The sequence below is a fragment of the Myxocyprinus asiaticus genome, chromosome 28, assembly GCF_019703515.2.
Source record: "Myxocyprinus asiaticus isolate MX2 ecotype Aquarium Trade chromosome 28, UBuf_Myxa_2, whole genome shotgun sequence".
NCBI classification, from domain to species: domain Eukaryota; kingdom Metazoa; phylum Chordata; class Actinopteri; order Cypriniformes; family Catostomidae; genus Myxocyprinus; species Myxocyprinus asiaticus.
The window spans coordinates 41,927,559-41,954,032 of record NC_059371.1 but is presented as its reverse complement, the minus strand read 5'-3'; the positions used below and the strand labels follow the sequence as shown (position 1 = coordinate 41,954,032).

The 26,474-nt window shown below is 39.2% G+C and overlaps 2 protein-coding genes across 3 annotated transcripts in view; one reads left to right on the top strand and one right to left on the bottom strand.

Annotated features, from left to right (window-relative positions):
* The first annotated feature begins 1,478 nt into the window (after positions 1-1,478).
* LOC127418595 (tripartite motif-containing protein 16-like protein) lies at positions 1,479-11,383 on the top strand. Its single transcript, XM_051659229.1, has 5 exons — positions 1,479-2,117; positions 6,285-6,518; positions 8,093-8,252; positions 8,926-8,985; positions 10,359-11,383. Exons 1-5 carry the CDS (start codon positions 1,629-1,631, stop codon positions 11,039-11,041), a joined length of 1,626 nt encoding a protein of 541 aa, XP_051515189.1. The 5' UTR covers positions 1,479-1,628; the 3' UTR covers positions 11,042-11,383.
* A 1,041-nt stretch (positions 11,384-12,424) lies between these two features.
* LOC127418572 (F-box/LRR-repeat protein 5-like) overlaps positions 12,425-26,474 on the bottom strand; it is an 18,804-nt gene continuing 4,754 nt past the window's right edge. Inside the window, exons 3-11 of one of the 2 annotated variants that reach the window (XM_051659186.1) lie at positions 25,008-25,103; positions 24,675-24,870; positions 24,123-24,302; positions 22,304-22,429; positions 22,077-22,225; positions 21,881-21,963; positions 18,823-19,551; positions 15,997-16,145; positions 12,425-15,810 (exon numbers count right to left, since the gene is read on the bottom strand). In XM_051659186.1, the coding sequence (XP_051515146.1) occupies positions 15,734-15,810; positions 15,997-16,145; positions 18,823-19,551; positions 21,881-21,963; positions 22,077-22,225; positions 22,304-22,429; positions 24,123-24,302; positions 24,675-24,870; positions 25,008-25,103 (1,785 nt within the window). In that variant the 3' untranslated portion in view covers positions 12,425-15,733. The remainder of the gene's footprint in view (positions 15,811-15,996; positions 16,146-18,822; positions 19,552-21,880; positions 21,964-22,076; positions 22,226-22,303; positions 22,430-24,122; positions 24,303-24,674; positions 24,871-25,007; positions 25,104-26,474) is intronic. The other variant, XM_051659187.1, reaches the window with a different exon arrangement.

The window sequence follows — 26,474 nt, the reverse complement described above, 5'->3', positions numbered from 1 at the left end:
CAAAAAAAAAAAAAAAAAAAACATTTTAGCCCATTTTAAAAATGTATGCATTTCAATTTCATAACAAATTTCCATCACATTGAATAGCGTAATCTTTAACCAAATTAAATTAATAAAACGTAAAATGTTATTTAGTAATTTAATTGTATTAAAGATTATGTAATTCATTTTTGGTGGAATTTTGTTATGAAATTTAAATGCATAAATCTTATTAAAAAAACAAGTGTAGAGTGGAAGTATTTCGAGTGCGCTTCCCCTTTAAGGTTAGAAATATGCCACTGATGTTGATCAGAGAAATGACATGATCCAACACAAAATAAGTATATTAACTATGTTTACATGTTTAAATAAATGCTAAATAAAATGACAATTTTTAAAAAAATTTCGTAACTTCATTACATTATGAAACAACCCATATACTGGCTCTTCATCCTGTGTTTTATTGTCCTTCTTTACAAGTTATACAACCTGCTGTTTGACAAACATACTGCATCTGGACTCTGCCCACCTATATAAGCCTTATCAAACACACAAGCTCACACGATAGGTCAATATTAAGAAAAAAACTGTTAAAAAACACCACCAGAGGAAGAGAGACTTTAGTGACACCAGTCAGGAATGTGTTTACACAGAACATTAGAATTAATTTTACTAACAGGTTATAGTGGCAATATTAAAAAGGAATATTCCTGGTTCAAGCTCAGTTAACAGCATTTGTGGCATGATGTTGATTTCCATAAAAAAAAATATATATATATATATATATATATATATTGTGGTTACAGAAAAACACTTATCAATGGAGGTGAATGGGGCCAGTCCAAAAACATTATACACACAAGATGTAAACTTTGTACATGTTAACATGATTTTAGAGGGATAAAATTGCATAATAACCCTATCTGTACAATATTGCAACTTTGTTGTCATGGCAACAAAACCCTGAAATCCCTGTATTGGACATAACTTTACACACATAAGGTCATAATGCGATTTTATCACACTAAAATCATGTTAGTGTGAATGTTGCTTACGTTTTGTGGCTATACTTTTGAAAGGATGTGTATTTTAGCGTTTATTAGCTGGCCCCATTCACTTCCATTGTAAGTGACTCACTGTAATGGCCTCTAAAAAAAAATTAAAAAAAGAAGAAAAAAAAAAAGGGATGAATCGAAACAAAACAGATTTTTTTTTTTTTTTTTGTGGTAATCAACATTATGCCATAAATGCTGTTGATTGAGCTTAACTTATATTGAACCCGGAATGTTCCTTTAAACTATTCAACAAACCTCAGTAAACATGACACAGCAAATGCCTAAACTGGCAAGCAACCGGATGTCTCTCCGCTTTTACTGTAGGCTTCCATTTAGAGCAGGACTCAATGTTTTCTCTTTACACACAAACACACACACACATGCACACACACACACACACACACACACACACTCACTCACACACACTCACACACACTCATACACACACACACTCACACACACTCACACACACTCACACACAGGCCTAGTGTCATCAGGGAGCCACGCCCACACATACGCATGAGGAAATCAGGAGAAACGAAACTAAAGTACTTCTGTTTCTCTGTGTCCCTTTAACTCTTTCACCCCGTGCAAATGGCAGACCAGCAGGACCCAAGCGTGTGCCCTGTTTGCCTACAGGACTCGCAAGATAAGAGCTGCCCTCAGTGTAAAAAGGCGTCCACATCTGGGACAGATCAGGATGAAGCTGTTGCTTCAGTTGCAGAGAGTCTGGAGAGGACGGGACTTCAGACAGACACCTCTGTGGACGTCAGAGCTGAAACTGGAGACGTGGAGTGTGACTCCTGCACTGTGAATAAAAAGAAAGCCATTAAATCATGTCTAGTGTGTTTGGCCTCTTACTGCGAGACTCACCTCAGGATACACAACGACCTGAGCGCAGGGAAGGCACATGGTCTGGTGGACGTCACGGGGCATCTGCAGGGGAAGATGTGCAGCCAGCATGAAAAACTTCTGGAGGTTTACTGCCGCACTGACCAGCAGTGTATTTGTTACCTCTGCATGCTGGACGACCACAAAGGTCATGATGTGGTCTCAGTCGCCATAGGGCGAGAAGAGAAAGAGGTAGGTTGGGGTGGGGCAGAGGTGTTGGTTTGGGTTTGGTTGATGCTAGGCTGACCATATTCTGGTTTTCCAAAAAGAGGACACCTTTTTTTTTGCCGGGGGGAATAATAGGGTTCAAAACAGTGTTACTATGAATGCAAACTTTAATACAGTGAAAAAGGCACTCTATTAGCAAAACATAAATATATATAAATAAATAAAAGAGTGTACCTTCATTTACTATTACTATTATTTTGAATGGCCATGGAAAATGAAGCAATGTGATAATTTTACCTGGTCACATAAAGTAGTCTGTTAATTTACCTGATGAACTTTCACCTTTTGCTGACCCTTTATGCTTTGCAGAGCTAATGTGTGCTTCTAAATCACTTGCACCTTTATTAGCAACTGACACATAAGTGCCAGCTTTACATGTCATACATTCTGCTTCCCACGGATCTCGACCTGGACGAAAGCATGGGAATTTTTTGTGCAAATCTTCTGTAAATTTGCACTTTCGTTTGGGCATTGTTTCCACTCAGATGTCATTTGCTGCTACTGTCAAGCAACTGTTTGATGCTGAACACAACAGCACTTCGTGCGTTCGCGGACTGACAAGCAGGAATTTGGCCAATAGTTGGTGTGCGAGAAGGCGGGACTTTCAAAGGGGGGTTAAAGCAATGCAAATATGCGCAAACACAATGAAATATTAGACCAGATGCACATCATAATGCAACTAAAGCCGAATCCTGGACATTTTCGCAAATTTAGAAATCCCGGCAGGACGCTTTTTTAAGGTCTGAAAAAAAGAACATGTCCGGGAAAAAGACGATGGATGGTCACCCTAGTTGATGCATGTTTTATAAGCCTCATGGGAGGAATTGAACGATTCAGGTACCAATTCCGGTTCCTTAATGGTTCCATTAATGATTCTTTTTTTTTCTCCCCAATTTGGAATGGCCAATTCCCAATGCGCTCCAAGTCCTCGTGGTGGTGTAGTGACTCGCCTCAATCCGGGTAGCGGAGGACGAATCTCAGTTGCCTCCGCCTCTGAGACCATCAATTTGTGCATCTTATCACGTGGCTTGTTGAGCGCGTTACCCTGGAGACGTAGCACCTGTGTAGGCTTCACGCTATTCTCCGCGGTATCCACTCACAACTCACCACGCACCCCACCGAGAGCGAGAACCACATTATAGCGACCATGAGGAGGTTACCCCATGTGACTCTACCCTCCCTAGCAACCGGGCCAATTTGGTTGCTTAGGAGACCTGGCTGGAGTCACTCAGCAGGTCCTGGATTCGAACTCGCGACTCCAGGTGTGGTAGTCAACGTCAATACTCGCTAAGCTACCCAGACCTCACATTCATTTATTTTTTTATAAAATATGCTAATTACAAGAAACATGTCTCAACATACATGCATTTATCTTTGACTATCCGTTGTCATTTCAACAACCATCCAGTAATCACTTGTAATTCCTGGTTCATTTCGAGTCTGACATGTTGAAATGAATGTCTTTCAGTTGAGTACATTTTTGATTCACTGATAAGAGTCATTTGTTTGGTAGAAGACGCCGTTTTGTGTTGATGCTTGACGCTGTAGATTTAAACGAACCATGCTCATGAGAGTCATTTGTTTGTGAATCAGACTACACTGGTCACACTACTGATTCAATAACAAGAATGCATGTCACACCCTGTGTTCACCGGACACGGGCGGGGCATCACATCAAAAAGCAACAGAACCCATTATAATCAGTGATGCTGTCTACCAGGAAAGGTTCAAGGAACGAAAGCGAAAACTGAAAGCGAATGTAATTTTTGGCAGAATGTAACCGAAAATGGGAACAAAGCGATTTTCATTTCATGAAACTTTAGACCAAAGGGTTTATCATGGTACATTTTTGGAACTACATCACTTCGTGTTGCTCGTAAAAATGAAACGTGTTTTGATCCTGAAGGAAACTGCTGCATCACACATTTCTTTGACTAATTGCCTGTTGTGGATGTCACGTTCTGTAAATGAAGACCTTTTTAACAACTATGTACTGTATAACTACTACAACATACTGTATATTTGCACAGCTAATTTAGGTACAAGGAAAACATTATGAGAGGTATAAAGTTCATTTCTTGGTTGTTTCCAGGTCTTCACTGAATTATTGTTAGATATGATGCATTAATACAGATTTGATGCTGCTGGGTTTTGACTGAGAAGCCAATCTGTAATTAAAGTTATATTTAACTGTTAATTCACTGTATGCTTATGATTTCTATGCTGATAAATGCACCAAACAGCAAAAAATTTAATTGCTTATTTTCACTAATTTTGGTGAGTTTTGGGCTTGTTCTTGCAGACCAGGTTGCTTATTTCTCTTGCGAGATCTGGCAACACTGCAATTGGTATTTCAATCACGCCTTAGCGCAGAGTACTGGCATTTAAAAATGAACGTTATTAACCGTTCACTTATTTTGTTCTAACCGGTTACCTTTTGGAAAGGAGACTGCAGAGTTTTTGAACCGGAATGAAAAAATACAGTTTTTGCTCAGAACGATCCAAAATGAAAAACATTTCGTTTTTAGCCCCTGCTGTCTACACTGGAAGCGTCCATTGCTTCGCGTATATTGCACGAATATTCGTGTCGTCGCGTCCAGTGTAGACAGGGTGTTAGAGAACCATTAACGGAATCAAAAGTCTTGAAACTCATTCCGTTCTGGTATTTTTTATTAAATGGAACCGTTCCGAATTAAGTTCCACAACTCTACTTTCGTGTCTACAGTACACCGAAAGGAGTTTTTAAAAGAATGTTTGAATGTTGTTGTTGTCAAATATGACATTCTAAAGGTGCATTTACTCTGACGGTGATCAAACTGTTGGCGGTCGGCAAGTTTCTATACTGTTGCTCGCAAGTAGGCTTTCTCTCCTCATGCTGTATCTGTAAACTCGACTCAACTCTTGACAACTTTAAGATTAACTTTCGGATAATCGCTGTCGGTGTGATACCACAATAATTGTCACCAGTCAACAAAGTCATGCAAGTAAAAGATCTTGACTGATTTTGTCCAATGACCATCAGCTGCAGCTGGAAAAGTCCAAGCAGAGGGTTACGACTTGAGAGAATGAGCTGAAGGAAATCAAAAAGGCTGCATCTGTCCTCCGGGTAAGTTTTTGGCTTAAGATTTAAGCTTAAAAGTGAAGTAATTTTTTTCCCTATACTAGTTTAATTATCTGAGTCAACTTGTCTTTAAGTAATTAATTGGTAGGTTGACGTGCTGAAGAGTAAGTGCTGTGACACTGTAATGCTTTTGGAACATTGTAGAAAAAGGGTGGGGCATAAGGAGTAGGGTTTGCCAACTTTTCACTAAACGAATACGGGACGTTTGAGCATTTTGCTGCCGCTACAATATGGGACGTTTTGCCACTTAGATAAGGGACAATATTTACATTGGTCAAAATTCACAGCTTAAATATGGGACAATATTAATTTAGGCCAAAATACGCCTCTTAAATATTAGACAATTTTCTTTTCAGCCAAAATACGTCGCTTAAATATGGGACAAGTTTCATTTCGGCCAAAATATGCCACTTAAATACGAGACAATATTCATTTAAACCTAAATACAGTATATTGCTTAAAATACAGGACAATAATACTTTTGGCCAAAATACGGCATCTTAAACATTAGACAAATTTCCTTTTTGGCCAAAATACTGTACGTCACTTAAATATGGGACAATATTAATTTCTGCCAAAGTACGCCTCTTAAATAAGGGACAATTTTCATTTCGGCCTACATACATTGCTAAAAATACAGGACAATATTCATTTAGACTAAAAGACGTCGCTTAAATATGGGACAGTTTTCATTTCGGCCAAAATATGTCGTGTAACATACAGGACAATATTGATTTCGGCCAACATATGTAGCTTAATTACGGGACAATATTCATTTCGGCCAAAATATGGGATGTTCACACTCCCCGCTAATACGGGGCAGTTGGAACCATTGGTAGGAGAGTTTTGGTAAACTAATTTAAAAACAATTGTTATTTTGGAAATTCAGTTTAGTGTTGCTAATGGTACAGAAATTACACACTTCACCTTTAACCTAAAAGAGTACTAGAACAAAAAATACATTGTGTACTAAACAATATACAGTAGTATATCTAGCAATATGTGTGCAGAACCTGAGTCAGGCCACAGAGGAAGAAGGAGACAGGATCTTCACCGAACTTTTCAGCTTTATACGGAGAAGCCACACAGAGATGATTGAGCTGGTCCAAACTCAGATGACCACTGAAATGGACCGAATCCATGGACACATGGAAGGTCTGGAACAGGAGATCTCTGAGCTGAAGAGGAAACAGTCCGAGCTGGAACAGCTGTCACACACTGATGATCACATCTATTTCCTCCAGGTAACAGCGCTAACAGAGCAGAAGATATACGCAGACCTAGTTTGAAGAAATGGGTCTTGCAAAACATTACTTATTTAGGAATGAGAAAATGGTATCAAATTCTTTGAGCAAAATGAGATGCTATGGTGGTGTAACATAGTGGGTTAAGTTCCTGTAATTATGTAACCAACTACAGTGCTGTGAAAAAGTATTTGATTTCTTCTGTTTTTGTGTTTATATCATAATAAATTGTTTCAAATATTCAAACAAAATCGAACATAAAACAAAGGCAATCTGAGTAAACACAGAATACAGTTTTTAAATGATAATGCTATTTATTGAAGCAAAAAAGTTATCCAATACCAACTAGGCCTGTGTGACTAGTTACTAAATCCCCAAATCTATAATACTGCATTCATAATGGGGTTCAGCTGGACTAGACACACCCAGGCCTGATTACTGCCAGCCCTGTTCAATCAAATCAACACCTAAATACAACTTTTTCAGCAGCATGAAGTTGGCTAAAAGGCCTCACCCTGTAGCACACTATGCCAAGGTCGAAAGAAATCCCAGAAATTATGAGGAAAAAGGTGATTGAAATACATCAGTCTGGGAAGAGTTACAAAGCTATTTCAAAGGCTCTGGGACTCCAAATTACCACAGGGAAAGCCATTATCTCCATTTGGAGAAAACTTGGCACAGCAGTGAACCTTCCCAGAAGTGGCCAACCTTCCAAAATTCCTCCAAGAGCACAGAGACGACTCATCCAGGAAGTCACAAAAAAGCCATGGACAACATCCAAGGAACTGCAGGCCTCTCTCGCATCAATAAAGGTCACTGATGGGGGGCCTGGGTAGCTCAGCGAGTAAAGACGCTGACTACCATACCTGGAGTCACGAGTTTGAATCCAGGGCATGCTAAGTTTCCAGCCAGAAAGCAACCAAACTGGCCCAGTTGCTAGGGAAGGTAGAGTCACATGGGGTAACCTCCTCATGGTCGCTATAATGTGGTTGTCGCTCTCAGTGTGGCGCGCAAGTTGTGCGTGGATGCCACGGAGAATAGCGTGAAGCCTCCACACACACTATGTCTCCATTTTGTGTTTACTCAAGTTGCCTTTGTTTTATGTTATTTCTCGTTTGAAGATCTAAAACAATTTAGTATGAAAACTGCAAAAAATATAAGAAATCAGGATACAGAAATACTTTTTCACAGCATTGTACATTTACAAGCTTGGTTGAGTGCAATAAACTTGTGCAGTAGCTCAAGTGATTAAGCGTTGCACTTGCGATGCAAAGGGTACGAGTCCTGATGAGCTCGAGAGACAACACGTGAGCTGAAATTGTCATAGAAGTACCATAAAATAACATGATTGCTTTGACAGTTGCGTTTTTCATCTCACATTTGTTTTTTTCTGACACTATCAGTTAGTTTTAGGTTTATAGTTTAGGGTATTAGCTTGGAACTGCCGTGATGTAAGGAACCACGTAATATCAATTTGCAAAAATGTCAGCACGTCGTCACGTAATTTAAATGAGATCAGGCGTGTACTGTTCTGTAGTGACGTTACGATCATCTTGCTCCTCTCTTGATTTCAGGAGGTCCAGTCCCGCTGGCCCAATTCTCAGTCTGAGGACTTCCCCATCCTGACCGCTAACCCACAGTTCTCTTTCGGAGAAGTCATCAAATCTCTCTCTTCACTAACCACACAAATAGAAGACATTTGGAGACTGGAGATAAGCAGGATATGCTCAGCAGGTAAAAATGGTGTTTGATGAATTAATTAGGTCCACATAAATGATTGATGGCAAACCAATTTTAGTCATAGGAAACCACACTGATGTCCTGGCCAAACTGAAGAAACCAAAAAGCTGGTTTTGCCATCCAACCAAGCTGGGGGGCATCAGATGTTTCTGGGGGGCTCAAGGAAACTCTAGGGGGAAAATGCAACCATAGGCATCCCCACACCCCTCCCCCCCTTGGACCTGACCATGCTGTGAAAGATTGTACAGATATCTAACAAAAGTAGTGAATACATGTTTTTTGAACTATTTCAAAAATGTACCTCTGCAATCTTTGTTCCCTGGTGGACTGATAAAGTTGCGTAGCAATTAGGCATTATATTGGAACTAGTGGACTTCAGGTCTAGTTGTCTTAATGTACAACATGCATCAGAGAGTTGGTGGACGGACTGTCTGAGTCTGAAACAAGGATATAACTACATCCACACAGATTCTGCGCCCACAGAATTTGAAGACCCGATATTTTCAGAGTATTTCGAAGAAATGTTTATCAGCTTTCAATATTCTCAGCTCCATTTATAGCTGGTTTTCCCCACACAATCAACACAGCAAGTGTGGGAAAAGGTCTACAGATTCCATATGGCTATATTCTACTGATCCTTCTCTTTCTTGCACCTCTGTTTGTCTAGTGAAAACTGAGAAGATCTTACTGCCATCCGAACCTAAGACGAGGGAGGACTTCCTCCAATGTGAGTTTTTCTACCTTTTCAATTGAAACACATCAAAACAAGACCAAAACTTCACAATTAGACCCAAAGCTACAATGGACCCTTTTCACACTTCCGGGTTTTGGAACATGGAAGTAAACAATTGCAGGGTAAACTTCCATAGCAGTGAATCGGACACCACGGCAAATATAATTTGTGCTTACCCATTTGCTCCAACATCAAAACATTTCTAAAACTTTTCAAATAAAGAAAAAAAAATAGAAAGCAATGGATTATGTCCATGAGAAGGTAACCTACTGCAACAAAAATTATTTGGATGTTTACCCTTAATACTTAAGGCCCAGGTATACTTCGTTTCCGCGCGTTCTGGATTGGCTCGCACCTGGTTGGCCGCGTTGTCTTTGTGAGTATACTCTTCTGAACGCGAACGGATACGAACACGTTTGACACATGCCCAGTACAACTTCTTTGTGATACTGCCCATTGTACATAGGGCTACAGTTAGTTCCTGGCAGGCAGCAGATGCCCTAACCCCGCCCCCTTGCTAATCCTAACCATATGGAGCCTGTAAGGCTGAGTAGCCTGCCAGAAACAACGGATGGTACCTTTCTCCCATCTCGTACTCTTTTAGTACAGTCAATAGCAGGTTCATGCATCAGCGACACACAGGACCACGTATGTGGGTCAAGAAAATCTAGATGGCGTGGCTGTTCTGATGACGCAATTTGCGTCACACATATTGTGTGCGGAGCGATCCGCAACGCGGACACTCAAAGTATACTTTGGCCTTTAGTTCTAGATTACTAATTTAGCTAACTGTTTAGCTAACAAATCAATCTAGCCTTGCAAGGTCATTTATGTAAATGGCACATGTGGCCAGTACTAGGATGTTAATTTTTTCCTTTAGGGTGGGCAATAGGTTCTCTCTTTGTCTGACTTGTTAATTTTGCCGTCCAACTAGAGGGCACAGGGACAATCTAGGGGGTCTCCTGCGTAGAAGTCATTTCATGTTCTTGTTTGAAGCTAAATATTTGAATGCAGCTGTTATCACTATTTTTTTGACTCAGTAATTTAAAATATTGTGTTTTAATAGTTGTAGTCAATATATACCCAGATAGCACACGTACATCTCCCTAACCCTAACCCAACCCTAGTTTTAGATCTTTTCATCTGGAAAGCATCACATTGTAATTAGTCTTATTGACATCGAGACAAAACATCTTGGACATAAACATACAACCTAAGAAATATGTCTTAGTTGGAAACACAAATCAAATAGATGTCTGGGTGATGTGCGTGTGATATCAGGGTAAGACCACTTAACAATAAGCTGAGCTTATTTGATAAGGTCATTAATGAACTACAGATTCACCTTGTTTCTCTTCTCCCATCAGTTCTGGTTCCGTTGAGTCTAGATCCAAACACGGCACACAAGAACCTCTGCTTATCAGAGCAGAACCAAGCAGTGGCCTGCAGTAATGAGCCTCAACCATACCCAGAACATCCGGACCGTTTCGAATGGTGGGCCCAGGTGCTGAGCAAGGAAGGTTTGACCGGACGCTGCTACTGGGAGGCTACCTGGACGGGTCAATATGGTGTTGACATTGCAGTCACCTACAAAGACATCAACAGAACCGGGCAAGACGATACCAGTGGGTTTGGGTACAACAGATACTCATGGAGTTTGGACTGTTCCATATTCAGATACGCATTAGTGCACGATAACAAGGAAATGGAAATCGCTGTACCCTCGTCCCACCGGATCGGGGTGTATCTGGACCACAGAGCAGGACTTCTGTCCTTCTACAGCATCTCCGACTCCATGATCCTCTTACACAGAGTCCAGACCAGGTTCACCCAACCTCTTTATCCAGGATTCGGACTCTTTCAGGGCTCAACTGCGAAATTTCGTGAACCGGACAAAGAAGCATCGCCGCAATCAACTGAGAGACGTTTACGTCTACTGAAACCGAAAATACATTCACAGAGATGTAAGACTCATTCGCAGAACACCACAAAAATATGTTCAACTCCAAGCGACAGAAACAAATTAACAGTCAAGAGAAGCAAGAGGTAAAATACAAGTCTGCAAGAAATCCAGAAAACATGGGGAAGATGACGGCATTTGGAGCGCAAACTTGGAAAATACAGGAAGGTGGTGAAGAATTACCATCAAAAGTCAGAACTTGTGTTTGACTCAAGTTAAACCATAAAACGCAGCATTAAATTTGTTCTTTTCACATGGCTTTTTGTTAACATTCGTGACACTTTAGGGAATACTGTTCTGCATTGACAACTGCATTGCATTGACCTGCTTGAAGGAATGTTCATTTACATTTGTATTAAAGCTGAAGTGTGTCATTTCTGCGCCACTAGCGTCACCAAACATAACTGCAAAAATAAACATTGTTTTCAAACAGCTTTTTCGAGAACCCCTCCCCCCCATCTGCCATTCATTGAACAAACAGGCAGTCGTAACTCAACTTTGTTGTGCTGGGCCGGTTGGGTCCCCCTTTTTATAGCACCAAAGACAAAGTTTACCGTTTTGGAGGACATCAACGTACGAATGGCTTACTTAAAGTTGTCTTTGCATAATAAGCACCGAAAAAGTTACACAATTCAACTTTAAGTTAAGCTGACAACTCATCCAGAGCAACTTACAAAAGTGCTTTAGTTTCACTGCATTTTTCGTTAAACTAAGTTCGCATTTAAAAAAAATAAAATGCGTTCGCGTTGTGTCGGAATTACTGTACTTTACAAGATGGCAAATCTCTGAGCTGATTCTGTCGTAACACTCAGCAATTATTCGCTTCTATGGCATTGTTCATTACGTTCATCCTGCTTTGTTATTGATGACAGTGAAATATTTAATCACTTCATTAACTGACCTCTATATTCTCTTGTCAAAGACTTTTTGATAAGGTAAAAAATTCAGAGGAATACATGTTTTATTTTTACTAGAAAAACTTCAGAAACTCGTACTTCCGGCATGGTGTGAACTCGCCATAAGATGAGGTAACACTTTATTTTGATGGTCCCAAATAGATATTTAACTGACTATAAGTGACTTAACAAATGGCTTGCTATAGTTAGTAAACAGTGTTTCAACAAACATTCAGTAGACTTTCAGTAGCCTGTATATAGATCTTTATTAATGACCTACTTACATTATTGTTGAGAACATCAGTTCATTAAAAGGTCATTAATAAAGATCTATATACAGGCTACTGAAAGTCTACTGAATGTTTGTTGAAACACTGTTTACTAGCTATAGCAAGCCATTTGATAAGTCACTTATAGTCAGTTAAATATCTATGTGGGACCATCACAATAAAGTGTTACCTAAGATGAACTACATGTCTAAAATTCAGTTGAATCAGATTTTTAAAATGAATATATTGGTGATGGTTTAATAATTCACCCAGATCTGAAGGTAAATAAAGAGTTTGACACATATACATGTTATCTCAAGATGCTTTTTAATGGGCAGCTACTGAACTCAAAAGAAACATCATGCAGCATCTAAAAACTCAGAAGAATGTGTGGAGAATACAAGAGTTTAATATACCCAGTTCACAAACAACCCTCTGAACCAATCAAAGCTTTACTTGAATTTGGGGCAAAACACTGGCCCTACTCTGACCTGGTTACCAGATGCTTATAGAAATATTCCGGGTTCAAGTTTAGCTCAATCGACAGTATTTGTGGCATAAATGTTGATTACCACAAAATAAAATTGGTTTCAAAAACAGCTGGGTTCCAGTGAGACACTTACAATGGAAGTGAATGGGGCCAGTCCATAAATGCTAAAATACTCACTGTTTAAAAAGTATAGACACAAGATGTAAACATCATACATGCTATCATTATTTTAATGTGATTAAATTGCTTATTACCCTGATAAACTGCAGGAAAAATTACATAACACGTGGCTAAACCTTTGAAACAGCATTTTAATGGATTCATTTCCATTGTAAGTGTCTCACTGGAACCCAGATTTTTGCTTTTTTAAAGGAGGAACGATAATCAACATTACGGCACAAATGCTGTTGAATGAGCTTAATTTGTAATCACTTTTAATCGCTGATGTCATCTTGTTCAATCAAGCTAGCGAGGAAAATTGTCACTAATTATCTGGCAACCATGCAGTCACTCCCATGTCAGGTTAAACCTGTAGATGAACTAGTCTAAGCCAGCTTCTGGTTATTAGTTCTCTAAAACACTGTATTATTTGACAAATCATTGGCTACAACTCAACAAGCTCATAAACTCAAGAGCCTCTTTAACTTATCTAGATTATTAGTCCTCAAGGGGAACCAAAGCGGGTGATTTAACATCAAACCCAAAGCAACAATGCAGTCACAATGGAGCTTGAAAGTGAACCACTGCCAGCTCTAAACATGCCTGGGTGAAACACAGGTTAAGCAGGTTAATAAAAGAAGAAGAAAAACCTGCACACAAGAGACCTTTAACATCTTAAAACACTCAAAGTGTGAATGTCCGGATCTTATTTTATCCCAAAATCAAAATCTAAAGAAAATATTACATTTTGCTTTGAAAAAGGAAGCCTATTTCGGAGTTTGTTTTGCATTGCGACATTTTTTTCATGACTATTAAGCACATTTCTTCCCAAATTCTCCTAACTGTAATGTGTTCAAATATTTTACTTTTCAGAGTTTTTTTTTTTTTTTTTAAAGGTGCACTCAGTAACTTTTGTCTTTTGTCATCTTGGACTTACACTAACGCCTAGCGGCTTGGATGCAGCAACAGTTTTCAGTTTCAGATGTCATTGTAGAAATGTAGTATTCACAGTCAGCCGTGATTACTTGTCAAATAATAGTGCGGTAACTGAGATTAAGCGAGCAGTTTTTGGCTGGTCATGTGATTCTAACATGTGTGGACCCTCTCCATGTAAAATAAAACAGCTTTTATAAGGTTACTAATATGACTGAGGTATTCATTTTCATGTGAGTGCTCATGATTTCATACATATATTGCAAAATTACATTTCAATCTTTAAATGAGGAAAAAACGGAGTGCACCTTTAATTTATTATTATTTTTAATGCTCTTTATTTCCAAATGATTCTCATTACTGTAATAAAGTAATTTTGTACTGTTACAGTAAAAATGGCTGCTGTACAACATTTATTTTTTTAAATCTGCATACAGTACTGTGCAAAAGTCTTAGGCACATAAGAAGTCTTAAGATGGTTATTTATATCTTCAGCTTTAGTGTGTCAATAGGAAATAGAAATGTTAGACTCCCAAACATTACTTTTGCAAATAGAAAAGATTAGAATAGAAGAACAGGGAGCCCTGCAACAGATGTCATGGCCCCCACAGAGCCCCCCACTGAACATAGTGTCAGTCTGAGATTACATAAAGAGACAGAAGCAACTGAGACAGATTAAATAGATAGAAGAACTGTGGTGAATTCTCCAAGAAGCTTGAACATCCTATCTGCCAACAACCAAGAAAAACTGTGTCCAGGTGCACCTAGGAGAATTGGGGCTGTTTATGGCATTATTTTTGAAGACATCCTCACTATGCAACATTTTTCACAAGTGCCTAAAACTTTTACACAGTGCTGTAAATTGAAAGTCAGCACTAAATACTACATCATTACTCTTTTCACATTAAAGCAATTAGAATGAGATCCTTTTGTATTACAGTAATGAAAATTTGGGCCGAAAAGTGCTTAACTGTCATCAAAGTAACGTCACAATGCAAAAACTCTTGAACGGTCCTTAAAGGAATGTTCCGGGTTCAGTACAAGTTTAGCTCAATCGACAGCATTTGTGAAATAATGTTGATTACCACAAAAAAAAAAATTTCTACTTAAAAAAAGATGAAAAAAAAAAAAGAAGCAAAAATGGAGGTTCCAGTGAGAAACTTACAATAGAAGTCAATGGGGCCAATTTTTGTAGTGTTTAAAGACAGAAATGTGAAGCTTATAATTTTGTAAAAGCACTTACATTAATTCTTCTGTTAAAACTTGTGTATTATTTGAGCTGTGAAGCTGTTTAAATCACATTTCAGCAGGATTACAGGGTTTACGGCGGTGCATCGTCATGGCAACAGTTGTAAAATTGGCTATAACTTTACACAGAAAAGGTTGGTAAGTGATTTTACCACATTAAAATCATGTTAACGCATACTGTGCTATACTTTTGAAAGTATTTTAATGTTTACGGATAGGTCCCATTGACTTCCATTGTAAGTGTCTCACTGGAACCTCCATTTTTGCTTTTTTTAAACATTATGCCACAAATGCTGTCGATTGAGCTCAACTTGTATTGAATCCCTAGATATTCCTTCAACATGGGCTTCATTTTTTTTTTTTATTCCAAATATAATTTGATATTTCTCTATTTTGATTCTGTAGTGAAATGTGACCGGGACATGTTCTTGACGGGTTTCACCCCCAGTTTTTTTTTATTGAAGAGCATCTCTCATCACATTTCCAAATAATGAGAGGAGAGTGAACAGCGATCCTGTTATTTACAAATATACATATCATATACATACAGTATATCCTTCACAATAACACCTTGCAGAAATGGCATTGAAGGAGGTGCGTTTACAAAGCTGAATTTCTCTTGCTTTATTTGAAGCGTTTGTGATTTTTGGGAAACATTGTTGCGTCAGAGAGCGTCCTGAACAGACCTCTTGATTAAAGTGCACATGGATGAGAAATGAGAGCGAGATAAGAAAAAGAGAGAGAGGGAGAATGGGGGTAAAGAGAGATAACTAGAGAGGAAAGAGCATCACTCTCCAGATCGACAGCACACCCTGAAGCCACACTGCAGATTCTGACATCCACTGGCCGTGTCAGCATGAGGACCTGCAGAGAGAGAGAGAAATAACGCAAAAGTAACTACTGATGAATAAAAATTACAAATCTGTCAACAAATTAAAGGATAACATTTATTGTAGCGTAACCTCCTGTTTTCATCACCGTGATATAAACAAAAAAGTTTGTATGCATCTGTCTATACAATATACGTGTGTGTACATGTGCTTGTGTTACCATTAATGTTATCGCAGTAGTAAAAGTGCTCGATGTTGAGGGCGGGACAAGCAGACACCAGCTCATTAAGCCCCGCCCCAGTGATGAGCAGACAGCCCGAGAGATTCAGATGCTCCAGTAGGGGGAGCCCTCCGCGCTGAGACAGACACCTGCAACACACACACACACACACACACACAATCATTACACAAAAATTCATACTGCGATGATCCAACTTGTTTTAAAGATCGGCAAAGATGCCAGAGCTAGTGCATCTGTTACGTGGCTAAGCTGCATGGTTATCAGCCGAGGCTGATAATCTCAAAATATCGGCCAGGCCGATATATCTGTCCATCACTAAATGAGCATGACTGAGAAAATGGCAAATGCTGCACAAAACACATCATTTACGCTCTCAAAAATCAATTCTGTGAGGTTTAATTTGCCATTCTGACTGGGGCACGTCTTTTGCACACTGACGTGATCTCGCCAGTCCGAATGCAGGGCATAAAAAAGTTAGAACAGTCCTCTCAGTGAGAAAACAGAACAGCAATTTAGAAGTTAAATATTAAAAAAACAAAAAAGGCAAAAAATAAATAACCAACACTATCATCTATCATCAATGCAAAGACGATTTTTTTCCCTCCTGCAATATGTTTTTTTGAACACGAACTGCATATTTGGAATGAATTTGCAAAATCCAAATTAAAATTGCAATATTTGTATTGCACAGCCCTAGTTCCTGCAACACAAATTAACATCCAGAAAGCTTCGTTTATGCCTCGTATTAATATGGAAGTATATTAATGACTAATGTTATTGGTACAAAAAAAGCATGTTGATTTGAGCTAACTGAAAAACAAACGCATTGCATTTTTTGGGGCGGCAATTTAACATGGTTGTATATTTATGCTGTGATTATTTTTATTTTTTGTAATATATCTTGCACAAACATTCATCATTAAAAATGCAATAATAAATATTCACCTTCCAAAGTTCAGTTCCATAATATTACGTTTTGTTTTTTTTATAACATCTTTATTTTGCGAAAGGTAATATTCAGTCCATTATGTGTCACCTCTAATATTTCAGTGGTTCAAATTCTGTTGGAAGTTCAACCTTGCATAGCAGGAAAAGCAGTAGAGTGCCGATGCACAATCTTCACTTGCCGCTACTACGCTTCACCACTAGGTGGTGCAATTGGATGTTATTGAAGACTACCAGCAACGGGCAGAGTTCCTCACCAAATAAACTAGAGGTCTGCATTCCTGCGGAAAACCTGCAGGACCTGCGGGACCCGATTTGATTTCTTGTGGTGCGGGATTACATTTCGGAGTTGAAGGCGGGAGCGGACAGTACGTCCATGAGATGTGGACAGGAGCGGGCAGTCAGAGAATAGCCGGAAAATTAAGATGTGGATATCTTTTAATTTAATTAATAAAAAAAAATATTAAAATAAATTATTTTGCAACTCATTTACTTTTGATAATAAACAGATAATGCAACATAAAAATGTGCACACAACATGTGCATCAAATTACTCAATAATTTGTGGAAAACAGAGATCGGGTGAACAGGGAGTGTTGGTGCAGGACAGAAAAAACAGTCCCACGCAGACCTCAAAAATAAACCTTGATCATAATCTGTGTGTCATCACATCTGACTCACTGGCACACTGGTAATTAAAGTTCCTTTAAAAACATTTTTTTTAATGATAAATGTTGCGAAAATGTTTTCAGTTAAAATATTCACCACTTAAATATAAAAACATATTCAATTGTAGACCCCAAAAATGCAAGCACTGTTTTGTTTTTTTTTTATCCCTTTTTCTCCCCAATTTGGAATGCCCAATTCCCACTACTTAGTAAGTCCTCATGGTGGTGCGGTTACTCACCTCAATCCGGGTGGTGGAGGACAAGTCTCAGTTGCCTCCGCTTCTGAGACCGTCAATCCGCGCATCTTATCACGTGGCTCATTGTGCATGACACCACGGAGACTCACAGCATGTGGAGGCTTCATGCTACTCTCCGCGATCCACACACAACTTACCACACGCCCCATTGAGAGCGAGAACCACTAATCATGACCACGAGGAGGTTACCCCATGTGACTCTACCCACCCTAGCAACCGGGCCAATTTGGTTGCTTAGGAGACCTGGCTGGAGTCACTCAGCACAAATGCAAGCACTGTTAATGCAATGCATTTATTTTTAAAATATTGAAATTCATGCAACATTTTTGTACCAAATTGTCATTAATATACTTCCATATAAGGATGTGTTCTGAGTGATCTGTTTGATATGGGGCAAAGCTAAAACAGCTGTAACCAGGGTCCAAAAAGTTTTGAGAGTTGTCCACTTTCAGAGGTGGTTGAAAACACATGACCACATTGGGCTCATAGTGTAAACGCTCATCAGTTCGAAAAGCAGTGAAGCACCGCCTTCTCACCTGTCAATCGATCTTTTTCAGTCATGTGTCAGATATGAAAACACAGAGATGCAGATGAGAAGCATGCACATCTGAAGCTCAGTTAATACAGGTACTCGACTAAAATAGCGGAGAATTTTGCTCCAAACGTCATGTTTGTGCTTAGATTAAATGTATAATCAAGAGAAACAATGTGCCAGTTTTTAGCGCTTTCTTTTTCTGTTTTGCATATCATCATCATGCAGAAATACACTGAAGTAGTAACTGATGTGGGTTATCATGAAATCAGAGAACCTCCCTTCGAAATCCTACCACAAGTGGTCAAAAGAGATGACTAGGTGTAACGGTGATGTGTCTCGCTTGTCCACCTGTGACTGGATTGCCCAAAATGCATCTTAATACCAGGTGTTTGTTCCGTACCTCAGGCCGAGATCCGTGACCTGATAGCATCCAGACAGGCTGAGGAACCTGAGTGCCCGCCAGGCTCCTGATTGGTCAGTTCTGTTGTGATGCTCAGGGCAGGAGTCACCCTCAAATGAGCATTTAGTCCGAAAATCAACACTGCCCCCTGTGGCCTGGAGGTCACATTGCGGCTCTCTCACAGTCCAGAGCGCCATATCCGACGTACAGCAGGTGGAGTGTCCACAGCGCACGTCTCCCATAGAGCTGAACTGCCAGTGGACGGGGCTAATACCAGTCCTTAAGCCCTGCCTCCAGCTTCTCCTACAGCAGCAACATCCGCCACCTTCCTCCAGCTCTAAAAAACCGCCACGCCCACTTTCCTGGGCAGACACGCCCCCTCGCCTGTTCCAATCGGCTGCATCTTCGATGTCGGTGAGTTTAGCGGGATCAAGAACCCACACGTGGGCGGGGCCACATCCCGAGCCACGCCCACCAGGCCTTCGCTTAAAAATTAGATCCTGGCAGCTGCGTCCCATTGGTGGAAGGGAACGCTCGTCTTGCAGTTTGATTGGAGAGGGCGGGGCTTTCAGCAGCCTGGCTCTGCGTTCAGTGCTGTTCTTAGAGTATGTAGACGCCGTTAAGTCGCCCAACCCCAGCGACAGTATCTTCAGCGTGCGGTCGGTGATTTTGTCACAGCCAGACAGATCAAGGTGCTCCAGCGAACGACACACCCCAAACTCCGCCCAACTAGAAAACACAAGCAAAAAATTTTAAATCAAAACTACAAACAGTGTTTGTCAACAAAACAATCAACAAGTTTCTAGAGCTGCACCATTTTGTCAAAACCAAAGCCTTTATTTTTGCCAAAATTTAAGTGAGACCTTAGTTTTTATGTGTGTAGTGTAGACAACAGATTTTTAATTGCAAATGCAGATTACATTTTTAATGATATATATATATATATATATATATATATATATATGTTTTTTTTGTGGCAAAATTAATGCAAATCCTCCTATGGTATTTGGTCATTTTTGACCAAAATAAATTCTCTCATTTAATAAAAATGGTTTCCTTTATCTGAGCAGTACAAAACTTTGTGACTTTTCCTCCATTTGCCATCAGAACATACAAAAACAATTGGGCGTGATTCGATAAGTCCACGTGGTCGTAAAAAAAAAAGCAACGCCTTTGGTATTCGCGGTCAAAATTGACCGACCATTGAAAATGAACGGGAAAGACCAAAAAACAGAGAATTTTTTTTTTTAATCTGTCAAATACAATCAATAAATCAGCCACAATCCTGAAAAAAATCAGACATAAATTACAGGGTGAGACTCTAAAACATCCTAAGTGCAAAACACACACACCCACTCACACACAAACACACTTACACTCACACAAAAATCAACTGGTGAGACACAGAGCTTTATTTTGCATTTGTCAAAAAAAATAAAAAATACAAATAAATAAATAAATCAGTAACAATGCTAAACACACACACTCAGAAATTAAGGAGTGAGACGATAACACACTCACAACGCAGAACACACACACACACACACACACACACACACACAGAATCAGGGCATCAATAAGTGGTGCTCTACAGCCATATTTTGGTAACTGTTGGCATTACAAGTCATCTGTTGTTTTCCAGTTGATAACAACAATCTCACATTTGCAAATTAAATTTTTACTATAGAAAGTCTGAAATTGCAAAATGTTTACTCTGATACAAATGCAGAACAGTGTAACGGAATAGGAGATGACAGCATTTCACCAGATGAGGAACACCTACAAACAGTCAAATACACGCTGCACTGCAATGTTTTATATTCTAATAGAATTTTCAGAATTTTGCAGTTCATTTCTGCTTCTTGATGTTCATTTTCTTGACATTATTTTGAGTTATTTCATTTTTAGGTTTGAAATAAATAAGTGATAAAAAAAAAATGCTTATTCTGTGTCTTCTCTTTGTAACACCATGGTCAGGTTTGATTGCAAGCATAATGACATTAACTGCAAAAACTGACACTTCAAATCAATTTTAAAATGCTAAACTTTAACAAATAATAGTTTGATAATGTCTAAATACATATCCAAATGCATATCTTGTGATAAAATATAAAATTAGATTACAACAATCCATCAGACTACACAGCAGGTGGCTACAACCATCTACTGGCTGTTACTGGCATTACATGCTTTTCAAGTCATGTTATTTATACAGTATTTTGTTCACCAGATGGCAGCAATCTGCCTCCAATTTATGTCATATTCTCATATTTTCTTCATGTTTCAACTTATAGAAGTTTAAGTTATGAATTATTATTATTTTAATTATTTTTTGTTTTTATATGCTTGTTTGTATATGCAAATTAATGGTAACATTTATATATTTACATGCAAATAAGATCTAAATAGCATGAAATCCCAAAAGAAATGCATAATTTTATTGTTCTTACTTCAGGGAAGAAGAAATGGTATCATTGTCAACATAAAAAAAGGGTTACACATCTCACCCTTCTGGTCAAAAATGACCACGAATACCAAAGGTAGGTGCCATTTTTCAATACCCTAGGAGGGTTAATAAAATAACTAAACAATCTAAAAGCAACTAGGGCTACGTGATTTGCCAAAAAAACAACAACAACATTATAGAGATTATTTTGACAAAAATGTACAACATTTTATCTTTAACATTAATTGCATTATATCACTAATATTGGAATTTTTATACAATGGTAATGTTTTCCTGTTGTTCATTATTCACTTCTACGAATTGCAAGACAATTTAGTGAAACCCTCAAGCCATTGTTTTCCACAAAAACTGATGGAAGACTTGTGTGTGTGTGTAGATGATAATAGTTTTGTAATAAGCTCCTCATTTTGGATGCAGACTACATATTTATTTCCTCAAATCGCTGCCTTTTGTGGTTTAATAATATCAAAAGGCCATCTCACAAATTTCGATTTCAATTTCATTTAATTGTGCAGCCCTACAAGCTGCCATTTCAAATGCAAACATACTGTAACATCCTCATCATGCAATGCAAGGAGGGGAGGGGCCTACCTGTCAAAGGCGGAGTCAGAGACGTCAGTCTGCGTGAGGTCCAGGTGAGTCAGATTCGGGCAGAAATTGAGAATCTGTCGCACCTGAGAGGAAAAATCAGTTCATTTTACCATCCTTCACTCGTACACAAACATTCATTTGTAGGACACGGGGTTAGGGTTCGGGACAGGTACACGTTTGCAGGACACATACGCACCATCTTACTGGAGACGGCCGAGCTGTATGCCAGGCTGAGAGAGCGCACGGACGGGCCAACGGCAGGTAGAAGGTTCTGGATCATTCCGTTGAGCAGTCTCTTCTCTCTCTGGACCGCACTAATGGCTGGAGAATCCTCAGACGCCTTCTCTGAACACACAAACACACAGCGCTACAGCACAGGGGATCATGGGACATGTAGTTTACCGTCAAGGGGCGGGGTCTCACCTGATTCGTCCACATCTGCGTCCTCGTCCCACTCCTGATATGCTCGTCCTTCATCCTGAAGGCTCTTCACCCATTCCTCATCTGGCTCCTGGTCCAGCTCACCTGGAGGACCACAGTAATAGTCACCTAGACAACAAAGACGCACAAAAAGTGTTTAGCTTTTGATTTACTGGCCGATATTAAGCTTTTTGAGTCTTCTGTAACGGCTGAGAACCATGCTCACTTGTTTTGGCACAATATTTTAGAATATAATTTATTTTTTGGCCACATTTTGCACTGTACACTTCTAGAAAGTAAAGTCACACTTTTTGCATAATTTGGCAAAATTACAGCTTGATTGAAAATGAACCCCAATTTTCAGATTATTATAGTTTTAAACATGTAATAAATAGCATTTTTATAATAGATTTTCATAGTTTAATATTAAAAGTGAAAAAGTATTTGCCCCCTTAGTTACTAAATCCCCAAATCTATAATACTGCATTCATAATGGGGTTCAGCTGGACTAGACACACCCAGGCCTGATTACTGTCAGCCCTGTTCAATCAAATCAACACCTAAATACAACTTTTTCAGCAGCATGAAGTTGGCTAAAAGGCCTCACCCTGTAGCACACTATGCCAAGGTCGAAATAAATCCCAGAAATGATGAAGCAAAAGGTGATTGAAATACATCAGTCTGGGAAGAGATACAAAGCTATTTCAAAGGATCTGGGACTCCAAATAACCACAGTGAGAGCCATTATCTCCAAATGGAGAAAACTTGGCACAGTAGTGAACCTTCCCAGAAGTGGCCGACCTTCCAAATTATCTCAATTATCACTGTGGGACCCAAGTTTATTCATATAAAATAATACTGAATAACGATTATTAATTTAAGCATTAGGTTTGTTTTGTACAAAAGTAATACATTTCTATCCTATTTACTTCACCTTCTCCTGGAGCTTTTATTTTGACACTGAAAGTGCAGCGGGCATATGACAGTTTACAATGTTCCGCATCAGGTGAAACGCTGTAATTTCCTCTTCTGTTATACTATGCTGCGTTTGTAGATTTGCATAATAAATTTTAGCATTTCATAATGTTTGGAATTGCACTAACTTGCAATACTTTGATTTCACAATGCACGTGAACTGCTCTGACAGCGCTGTAAACATCATGAGCCCATTTAAATAGAACAAAAAACAAAAATGATAAAGGTCTGGTAAAAGTTTGAATAAAAATCAACCCTAATGTGTAGTAACTCATACATGATAGTGCCCATAAATGTATCGGACTTTAATTCTGGATATATAATGATATCATAAAACTCTTGTGAAATGGGTCCTTTGTGTTTAAAAATAAAGTAGAAAGGGGGCCTGGGTAGCTCAGTGGTAAAAGACACTGGCTACCACCCCTGGAGTTCGCTAGTTCAAATCCCAGGGCGTGCTGAGTGACTCCAGCCAGGTCTCCTAAGCAACCAATTTGGCCCGGTTGCTAGGGAGGGCAGAGTCACATGGGGTAACCTCCTCGTGGTCAATATAATGTGGTCTGCTGTGGGTGGGGCGCGTGGCTAGTTGTGCGTGGATGCCGCAGTGGATGGTGTGAAGCCTCCACACGCGCTATATCTCCACGGTAACGCACTCAACAAGCCACGTGATAAGATGTATGGATTGACGGTCTCATACGCGGAGGCAACTGAGATTCGTTCTCCGCCACCCGGATTGAGGCGAGTCACTACGCCACCACAAGGAGTTAGAAGCATTGGGAATTGAGCATGCCAAATTGGGAGAAAAATGGGAGAAAATCTCAAAAAAATTAAGTAGAAAGCATTAACTCACCTCTGGCCCAGTGTACAGGATACAGATGTCTCCACACCGAGCCCATCTTGGCCAACTGCGCCCAGATACTGCACACCTGCCCACAGCGACACAGATCCAGTGGACCCAGATAGCGAAAAACCCTCAACAGCACCTCCGGAGGCAGCACAGAGATGGACACGTGCTCGCCGTCCCGCTCTGCTGAGAACAGACAACAGGATCACACACACATTAGTCTACTCCGTATGGTCAGTTTTGCATCAGACTACAACACTTTAAGGACGTTGAGAAATACCCTCATAAGATGAAAATACAACAGCTGATTTGTGAGGTCAAAGTTAAAAAGAAAAAGGATAGGACTGTCACGATTATGAAATTTGGCTGACAATTAATTGTCAAACAAACAATTGCGATTATGACGATTAATTGTCTATTTTAAGGCTCTCAATATTGTTTTCAATGGAAATATGTCACACAATGGAATTAAAATGTGTTGCAAATGATGTTAATGCTGTGTTTAAAAGGAAACTCCAGTAAAACACTGAGCGCTCTGACTCAGTAGTCTTCAGTCACCGTCTTCAGTCTTCTCATGGTCGGAGTATTTGAAGGCTTTGTGCAGCTCCTCAGCTTGACTCCACAGGTTCAATCCCTTCAGCACATCAGCTGCGGAGCTCCAGGATGGATTACAGCAGTGCTGCTGCATCACCTGCCTCTTAATGTCCTTCAGCTCCTCATACGTGAAATACTCCATCAACATCGGCTGATACACCTGAAACACAGAGTTTTTAAGGAATATCCTGGTTTATTTAGAACTGAAAGGATTAGTTCACCCCCATAATGAAAACTCATTTCATTGCAATTGTCAGCTTTAATTTTCATTTAATGTAATTTAAATGTAAGTCTCACCTCCTCTTCCTCTTTCATGTGAGGAAGGAAGTCCTGAGTGAACGCCTCCAAACGCTCCTTCAGCTGCTGCGCGTAATTCAGCTGCTCATACTCGCTCTGACATCACAGCGAGAGAAAGAACATGACATTAAAATTAAATTTCGGTTGTTAGTGATTCATTAGTGCGCAAAAAAACCCATGCATAAACATTATGGAAAAACATTAACCAGTAATATCACATATAGTAAAAACGTACAGTTCTCTTCCACAAAAATGGCCTAAAAAATATTGATGAATCATCCCGCACTACACATATTAGTCCACTCCCCTAACACCACCTGCAACCCATTAGCAAGTAGCAAATCATTGTTCATGGCTGTAATGTAATTAAAGCCTATAGGCTGTTTAAATATGAATGTTCGAATTTATCTGGTTAAAATCACAATATATCTTAAGTGTGATTATTAAACCGCAAGACGCTGCGATTTAATAAAATATACAGTCTGCATGAGCTGCGCACTTTAAAGTGAATGTGTGAAGCTGGCCGCTCATACACAGAAAACACCATGTCATAAGCTTCACGCGCTCTTGTGTGTGTAGCTGATGAAAGAGCAGAGTGTTCATTCACTTTGAAGCACGCAGCATGCACAGACTATATATTTGTTTAATTAAATAGCTGCTTTTTGCAGTTCAGCAATCAAACTGGGCCATGTAGCGAACTGCTTTCTCTAAGGTGAGGTGCTTCCGTCAAAAACACACAGAAACTGAAAAATAAAAGCTTGATTTAAATAGGAAAAAATTTGACAGAAATTTGCCACTACTGTATAGTTATGTACTTTTCACTGCAATAACAATAATTAAAACAAATAATAATGGTTAAAATAATAAATCAATCATAATTCTATTATATACATATCAACACGGGAGGTGTGGTGGTGGCGTAGTGGGCTAAAGCACATAGGTGATAATCAGAAGGTTGCTGGTTCGATCCCCACAGTCATCACCATTGTGTCCTTGAGCAAGGCACTTAACTCCAGGTTGCTCCAGGGGGATTGTCCCTGTAATAAGTGCACTGTAAGTCGCTTTGGATAAAAGCGTCTGCCAAATGCATAAATGTAAATGTATAAATACTGATCTCTCATATCTGTGATGCTCTGTTGTGCAGCACTTTATTTGACAAAGATAACAATCCAAAACACAACATCGGAGTTATGCGATGATGATCTGTATAAATGCAATTTTTTTAAAAAAAAGAACTTTTTGTTTTACTTTCATTAGATTAAAGTGTAAATGAACGAATTCGTTTATACACCCTTTTGATAAGAAAATGTAATTGAAATTCGGAAAAAATAAAGCGGAAAACAGAATTTGTGAAAAACGATTTCATATGGCTCTAAAAAAGGCCATTTCATACTCTGGAAAGAATATGATAACCAAGTGTTATAAACAAATACAGTCACATCTGTTCACAATTACTGTGTTTTCATA

Coding starts and splice junctions, on each gene's coding strand:
- LOC127418595 (XM_051659229.1), top strand. CDS start 1,629: ATGGCAGACCAGCAGGACCCAAGCGTGTGCCCTGTTTGCCTACAGGAC. Junction 8,253..8,925: donor AAGCAGGATATGCTCAGCAG/GTAAAAATGGTG, acceptor CTGTTTGTCTAG/TGAAAACTGAGAAGATCTTA. Junction 8,986..10,358: donor GAGGGAGGACTTCCTCCAAT/GTGAGTTTTTCT, acceptor TTCTCCCATCAG/TTCTGGTTCCGTTGAGTCTA.